The sequence below is a fragment of the Chinchilla lanigera genome, unplaced genomic scaffold (assembly GCF_000276665.1).
Source record: "Chinchilla lanigera isolate Chin_1 unplaced genomic scaffold, ChiLan1.0 scaffold00141, whole genome shotgun sequence".
NCBI lineage: Eukaryota > Metazoa > Chordata > Mammalia > Rodentia > Chinchillidae > Chinchilla > Chinchilla lanigera.
In genome coordinates, this window is record NW_004955542.1 from 99379 (window position 1) to 108028 (window position 8650).

The following is an 8650-nucleotide window of genomic DNA, read 5'->3' on the forward strand; positions in this document are numbered from 1 at the left end:
GTTGTGGCTGAGTCACCTTTACTGCAAATTCATCATAGAGTATGTGCCACCTCCCTGATGGCAGGGCTACAAGGCAACCAGGCACCTCAGTAAGGCTCCTAGGCCATGGCTGAAGAGGGGCAGGGTGTTCATCCCCTCCTAAAGAACCCATGACAACCACACCAGGCCACCAGACCTGGCCATCCTGCTGGGCAGGTCTTCCAGAAAAGGGGAGATGTGCACACCTGTCCCTAGGGCTCAGACCTGACCATGGTCACCCGCCCTGTGGCACAAGACACAGGGAACTGTGGCAGGGGCTCAGCTCATCCACATCAGCAGAGCTGCCTGTGGATGCTCCCAGGAGCCGTAGCCTTGCCCCACAAAGTTGGCAGAGGCTAGTCAGGCATGGGCGGGCAGTGTCTTATAGGGGTTCAGGAGGCCCCGGGGATCCAGCAGGGCCTTGAGCTGCCACATGAGCTGCATAGCGGTGGGTGGCTTGCTGTAGCCCAGGACATCCTTCTTCTTGAAGCCCAAGCCATGCTCAGCACTCACGCTGCCCTGCTGCGTGGCCGTCCAGGTGTACACGTAGGGCTCCAGGGCGGCTAGCAGCGCTGCACTGAAGGCCTCTGCTGTCACGTTCAGGTGCAGGTTGCCGTCCCCTGGGAGCAAGGGTGAGTGATCAAGCTGTGCAGGCTGACACCCTGCCAGGGATCTCCAGAACCCTCATTCAGCCCCATGCAGATGTGGGCACCTGTGCTGCCCAACTTCTCTCTGCAATGATGTAGGCACCAGGCTCCTGCCCCACACATGCCCCCACCCCAGTCACTGTACTCTTAGTTTCTATAGCTTCTTCCATGTCCTCCCCTCACACCCTTGGAGGTCCTGCTCCCCCACTGTCACCCCCAGGAGCCCATCCCAGGGCTCCACCCCAACGCTGGAAACCATCCAAGTGGCCACCCTGACCTGCTGGAGCCCCACCCTGCCTGTGACAGCCATGGGCTACATCTGGACCTGTATCACGGAGCCCAGTCAGCCCCTCATCCTACTACCCTCCTGTCCAGGTCCCAGCACTGAGACCCCAGGGCTGCAGTCATGGCAGGGGGACCCACACAGATAGGGATGTGGCACAGAAGTGGGCTCAGTAGGAGACAAGGAGGAACACAGGCACACAGAGTGGTGGCCCAGCACCCCACAGCCCCTGCACAGCCAGGTTCAGGACCCCACCTGCCTATCTACCCTGGGAAGTGAGAGGTCCAAGGAACTCACTGCCCCCAACAAAGGAAGGACCACAGTGGATTCCTGAGGACACCCGATGACACAGAAGACACAGGGTGAGTTGTATCGGCAGGGGTGTCCCCACCACCAGCACCCTGGAGATGCAGTTGGCCTCTGGCCTCTGGCCTGTTCTGTTGCTTGAAATCAAAGCCACGAGAGGCACTGCATCATCCGAGTCTGTGTACACACTAACAACTCCTGCTCACATGTCTTCCGTAGGGTCCCAACTAGGTACCATGGTAGGGATAGAATGGCCTCATCTCCCCAACAGGAGCAAACTGAGGGCAGCACCAGTGTGGGTAACATAATGCTAAAAGCCACTGATCAAGCACCCAAAGGGTGGCTGGAGACAGCTAGTGTGGACAGAACCGACTCTCACCAAAGCTGCACATCAAGGGCCACCAAGCAGCCAAACACAGGCTTGCAGCCAAATGCACAAGACCACAGCGTCCCAGAGACCTTGAGCTGAGCAAGGGATGACTACCCGCCCCACCTGGCTTTAAATAATCCCCACAGATAAAAAAATTGAACAAATATGAGTTTACATCACAAATCACACACATAAGAAAACAGTCAGATCCGCTAAGACTTCAGATGCTGTGATTCCTGACACAGAACCTATGTATCAAATCACAGAAGAGAGAGATACAACAGCATCACCAAGACAGGCCACCAACATTTTCTAAATGTCCTAATCAACCTTCTGGAAATTAAAACTGAATTCAGTGACAGTGACACTCTGTGAATAGGTTGAACTGTTTGCATTACACACATTTACAGGAAACTGAGATACGCACACAGGGAGGAAGAGGCTCAGCTCAGTGAGCAAGAAGAGGTCCCTTCTGTCCCTCTTAGACAGAAGCTTTCTTTCTCTCAATAAATTCTTCCTACTCTTAACCTCCATTGTTCCTACAATTCATTCAATATTAGAGAACACAAACTCGGTGTTTTGGACCTCTAGCAGGTTGGGAGTTTCATTCCTATATCATTTGGAGATCTTCCACCAACATAATTGGACAGAGGACCAACTCAGGAAGGACCATACACCATCAACCTGTCAGCTCCATCAGCTGTCAAGGTAGTAGCCCTGGTCTCCTGGATATACCACACCAAACTCAAGTCCTGGGAACCAGAGACTGTCACTGAGTGTGAGAAACCATCACTGGGGGCCAGAGATATAGCTCAGCGGCACAAGCACCTGCCTGGCAAGCACAAGGTCCTGAGTTTGATTCCCGGTACCAAAAAAAAAAAAAAAAAAAAAAGGGAGAGAAACCATCATTGGAATACTCCTGTGAACACATAGAAGACTTCTTGTTCAAGAAAAAAACAAAGTCTTCAGATAGGTAATCTAAGATATTACTCTTAGCCCTTTTACTGATCACTTTACCACTTAAGGGAGAATGCAATTCCCTTCTAAGGTGGGCACAAGAATATGCAGTCATTACAACAAACATGTTGCTGGACATGTGGCCTGCTCCCCTTGTCAAGTACATCTGGACTTCATTTGTGGGTAGTCCCACTCCAAAGAGATAACTGGAATAAACTACAAGACTATATGGGTGAATTATGAAAGAGTTCAATGGTTCATAGTTTAGCCCACCATTACAAGGTAACTAAATAAACTGTACTCCTAATCCTGGACATAATAGAATTTTTTTTAACAATGCCACTGAAGCCTCTTTAAAGGCTCAAAAAAGGACCTCTATGAAATAAAACTAAGGGTCCTATCCTGAGGCCCAACAACCATAGATATCAAGAGGCCTATTTTCAGATATGGGATAATTATTTATGGTTAACTGCCACTATAGGACATCTTAACAGAAAGGCCCCCTTACATTGGGAACAGAAAAATCACTCATATTTTCATTGGCCTAACTCTACTAAATACTTGGGATGGACACTCCCTGAACAATGTATACACACAATAACTTCACAGGCTGAAGACTGGTTTGCAACAAACTGGTTTAATCACCCTGGAATTAGATGGGAAGGCCCCAGTAGCACTCTCTGGTCCTGTGGAACCAATTTGTGGCCCTGGCTACCACCTGGATGGATAGGAAGATGCACAATGCACACTGGGATTTGCATGGTTACAAGGCAGAAGTATTGACAAACCTGCAAACTTGCCCTCCCTATGGCATCGATGGTCTAGAAGACTGTTTCACTGGTATGATCATTTGGCCTTCTATCTTTATCTCTTCCCTAGGGTTAGAGGATGTCATGCAACACACTGAGGCCTTAATGAACTATACTCAGTGGGCCTTAAATGACACTGCAGCTGGTCTCTCTCTACTGAATGAAGTAAAATTAAAGGGGCAAGCCATCCTCCAAAATCGAATGGCATTAGATATTCTAACCAGCAGCATGGGTGGGTATTTGTACAATTATAAAAGCTGAATGTTATGTGTATATTCCTGATCCTTCTGCTAATATCTCTAGCTGTTCAATATATTAGATGACAAGTTAATGACATGTCAGATTCTGAAATCCCCTGGACCTTCTCCTTATCCTCTTTATGGAAAACTATTACTGGTTCCTCATGGTGGAAAATTTTGTTGGTTATATAAATAATTATCCTGTCGATTTTATTATTTGGCCCATGCATACTAAATTGTTTCTGTCCAGACTTAAAAGCTATATATCTACCCAAGACAAGAACACCTGGTGCCTATCGAGAGCCTTTAGACAGACCCTCTGTGAGGTATCTCTAACTGCCAATCACAACTACAACCCTCTTCAGCTGGAAGCAGCCAGATTAGTCTTGAACCCCTGCCCCCTCAGGGCAGTTAGGGATATACTTCTTTAGAGGGGGAATAGTACAGGTAGCTACCTATACTATTTCTACCTATAGATAGAAATATTGTAGGCATTCAGACACAGCTGGACCTTAAGGGGTCAGTGCAGAAGACAACTGTGGCTGGAGGAATATTCACTGAAGGTCAGGCTTGAAGAAAAAGAACTATTCACCCATATACTTCCCCTAGGGATGTGCAGCAGTGATTGATATTCTAGACAGACATCAATCACCTTGGAGAAGAGGACCAAACCTCCTTAACCTACGCTTTCCAGGAAAGTCCTTGTCTGCCCATGTGCTTGCTACGTGACTTGTTTCCCCCTTTCATTCCCATTTAATCACTATTACCCAAGCAATTGCATTTGTTGTGTACTTATTGGTTGACCATAGTTTTGTCCCTCCTCACATACATCCTAGAATTTGCCACTGGATCAATATTACCTAAGTGACTATACTTGTAATCTTATTGACTGATTATAGTTCTTACCTTAAGCCTGCCTCACCTTGTGGCTTTGCTCAATAAAACACCCTTGAGAAGTGCAGTTGGTGGACAACCCACTTTCTGGGTCCCATTCTGTCCCTCTCAGACAGAAGCTTTCTTTCAATAAATTCTTCCTACTCTTAAAAAAAAAGGAAAAAAAAGAGAAAATAAATCTAAAAATAGGAAAGGAGCCAGGTATGGTGGCACACACCTGCAATCCCAGCACTTGGGAGGCTAAGGCAGGAGGATCACTGTGAGTTCAAGGCCAGCCTGACCTACATAGTGAATTCAAAGTCAGGCCAAACTACACAGCAAGACAGGAGAGGAGGAGAGGAGAGCAGAGGAGAGTAGAGGAGAGGAGAGGAGAGGAGAGGAGAGGAGAGGAGAGGAGAGGAGAGGAGAGGAGAGGAGAGGAGAGGAGAGGAGAGGAGAGGAGAGGAGAGGAGAGGAGAGGGGAGGGGAGGAGAGGAGAGGGGAGGGGAGGGGAGGGGAGGGGAGGGGAGGGAAGGGAAGGGAAGGGAAGGGAAGGGAAGGGAAAGGAGGGAGGGAAAAGAAAGAGAGAGAGGAAAGAAGGAAAAAGGAAGGAAAGGAGGAAGAGAAGTAACCAAATTTTAAAAAAATAAATAGGCTCCACGGCCCTCTGCTAAGGAATCCAGGAACCCCATACCTCTGGAGGGTACAGTGGGGTGTGGGCAAGGGCAGAGGGAGTGGGCAAAGCCACTAGTTGGTGCTTGAAATCTGGTGCTAAGGAGCAGCTTCGGGAGTGGGTCTGGCCCTTGTCAAGAACCAGGAATCAACCCTGGCCCTCACCCGGCAAGCCAGTGCACCAAGGCGAGCAGTGCAACTTTGTGGAGTTCAGAATGGAAGGGAGATAACTGCACCTAACAAGCACTGAGCCCTACTGTTTCCAAACAGATGCAGAACCATAGTTTTGGAAGTTGAACCCACAGTCTCACATGTCAGAAAAGATGGGGACTTCTGGAAAGATAGTGGGGTGGTAAACAGCAGAAAAAGAGCCTAAGACTTGCCATCCAGACACTGGAATATAGCAATTCAAGGAAGAAAAGAAGGAGGGAAGTGGGTCCCCTGGACCCAGGAAGGATTTGAAAGGAGAACTGAAGCCCACAGGGAGAGCAAAGAGAGAAACTTCAAGGAAGAACAAGGAGGTAGGCAGCAGAGGTTTCTGCCTGAGTCAGGACTCACTGCATGGGAGGACTGGTTCAAACCTGCAGACACAAGGTGACTGCTGGCAATCCCAGAGGCCTCCAGGGAGAGATGCAGCAGTGGAAGGGAACAGAGGACATGAAGGACTGCACTAGCTGGGACTGTTCTTCCTGGTATTACAAAACTGAGATGGCCTAAGGGTCATAGAAAATACTGTGGGCCAGTGCCAAAGAACCAAGAGCTGGGCTGATCAGGCAGCAACTTCTGATTGCCAACAAACTGAAGAGGTAGGATCTTGCAATAGAGTCAATACCCAAAAGCCAGTTACACCTGGAAGACACCTATGAGAAGTAGTAATTTCCTAAGAGTTCTAAATACTAGCAAAAAAGCAACTCACCGTAGGTACTTTACAAGCATCAACCCGGGAATTAAACTAAAAAAAAAGAAAAAAAAAGAAAATGAGAAGACACTTAAACAAGATGCCACCCCAGACATGCAGTTCACCAAAGGCAAAACCAGGGGGCAGTGATGTGGGGCAACCTGAAAGTTACACACCTGACTAAAGTGGTAACAACAAAATAAAGGAATGAGGCTCTAGAAAAAAATCAAGTCAGAAATAATTTCTCAGATAACTACAGAGATGGTGACCACAATGAAAACCATGCTTAGTGACTCAAGAGCAGATACAGATTAAAAAAAAAAATAGAGGAGCTTAAGAAAATGATGTAAACTATGAATGCCCAACATAGGAAATAAATGGAATCCATGAAATAGACTCAAACAGATATCCAGGAGATTAAAAATTCTACTGAAAGGATATGGAGCAGAATCAATCAGTGTGAGGACAAAATATCAGATCTAGAAGACACATTTCTGATTAGTGACCACAAAAACAAAGCTTTCTAAAAAGTAGCTAGGGACTACCAAAAAACATCAATCCAACAGCTGACAGATGATGCAAAGAAGATAACATAAGATTGATTGGAGTCAATGAAAAAACAGGATAGTGCAAACAACATAATAAGTCTGTTTACAGAAGTAATGACAGAAAACTCCCACGCGTGGAAAAAGAATCTGACATACATTAAGTGAGGCATATAGAACTTCAATTAGCCATGATTAAAAACAATCCACACCAAGGAATTTAATAGTCAAGATTCCACAAATTCAGCACAAAAACAGAATAGTAAATGCTGTTACAGAAAAGAAACAACTCAAAAGAAAAAAAACAAAGAAATAGATCATGTATAAAGGAAAGCCCATCAGAGCCACAGCTGACTTCTCAACATAAACTCTCAAGTCAGGGAGAGCTTGGATTGCAAGACCTAAAGGAAAAACAACCTCCACTCAAACTGATGTACCCCACAAAACTATCTTACAAAATTGATGAAGAAATAAGATACTTCCATGACAAAGAACACCTGAGGAAATGCATGAACACCAAATCAGCACCCCAAAATGTTCTGAAGGACATTCTAGAAAGAGGTAACAAGGAATCCATGAACCCCAACAGAAGAAATGCACCAGACAAAGTAAACAAACAGAGGGTGGGGGAAAGAACCAAGTACAGGAAAACAACATGACAAGAATAAGTCAACACATAACAGTTATGACCATCAATGTTAATGGCCTCACTTCACCAATCAAAGAAACAGACTGGCAGAATGGATCAAGAAGCAAGGTCTATGTGCATACAAGAAACACATTTAATTCAAAAAGAAATTCACAGATTGGAAGCCAAAGGATGTAAAACAATACACCATGTGACAGAAACCCAGAAAAAAGCAGGGATAGCTATTCTATTTGCAGACAAAGTGAATTTGAAGCCAAGACTGATTAAGAGAGATAAAGAAGGTTACTACATCCTTGTAAAGGGAACGATACAACAGGAAAAGATAACAATCATAAATACATATGCAACAAATACCAGTAATATACCAACAAATACAGTGCACTCAACTATATAAAACAAATACTAACAGACATGACAAATCAAGTAAGCACTAATACATTTGTATTGGGGGATCTCAATACCCCACTGTCACAAATAGATCAGCTAGACAAAATATCAACAATGAAATATAAGAACTGAACTAAACGTTTGAGTAAATGGACTTAGTAAATGTGTACAGTGTCCCACCCCACAACATCAGAATACATATTCTTCTCAGTTACACAAAGGATATTCTCCAAAACAGACCATATACTAGCTCATAGAACATGCTGAAGTAAATGCAAAGGAAATTATTCCATGCATATTATCAGACCATAGTGCAATGAAATTGGAAATCAATGGTAAAAGAAACCACAAGAACTTCATAAACATATGGAAATTAAATAGCACTCTCCTACATAACCAGTGCGTCACAGATGAAATTAAAGAAGAAATTAAACAGTTTCTACAATTAAATGATACTGACAATACAACATACCAGAACTTATGGGACACAACAAAAGCAGTCCTATAAGGGAAAGTTACAGTAATGAATACTCTTATCAGGAAAACAGAGCAAGCTCAAATAAACTTAATATTGAACCTCAAACTTCTAGAAAAGGAAGAGCAAGCCAAGCCCAAAGCTCATACAAGAATGGAAATTATAAAGATCAAAGCAAAAATTAGTGCACTTGGGACTAAGAAAATAATACAAAGAATCAATGAATTGAAAAGTTTGGTTCTTTAAATAAAATGGACAAACCCTTAGCTAAACTTGTCATAACTGGGGTATAGCTCAGCGGTACAGTACCTGCCTGTCAAGTGCAAGGTCCTGAGTTCAATTCCCAACACCAAAAAGGAAGCAAAAGAAAGAAAGAAAAGAGAAGAGAAGAGAAGAGAAGAGAAGAGAAGAGAAGAGAAGAGAAGAGAAGAAGAAAAGAAAAGAGAAGAGAAGAGAAGAGAAGAGAAGAGAAGAGAAGAAAAGAAAAGAAAAGAAAAGAAAAGAAAAGAAAAGAAAAGAAAA

General features: G+C 44.6%; 1 protein-coding gene across 5 annotated transcripts in view; it reads right to left on the minus strand.

The window, feature by feature from the left end:
- Nucleotides 1-8650, minus strand: part of D2hgdh (D-2-hydroxyglutarate dehydrogenase) — a 31069-nt gene continuing 22419 nt past the window's right edge. For all 5 annotated transcript variants that reach the window (XM_013508086.1, XM_005411112.2, XM_013508084.1 and 2 more), the window contains one exon: nt 1-638. In XM_013508086.1, the coding sequence (XP_013363540.1) occupies nt 379-638 (260 nt within the window). In that variant the 3' untranslated portion in view covers nt 1-378. The remainder of the gene's footprint in view (nt 639-8650) is intronic.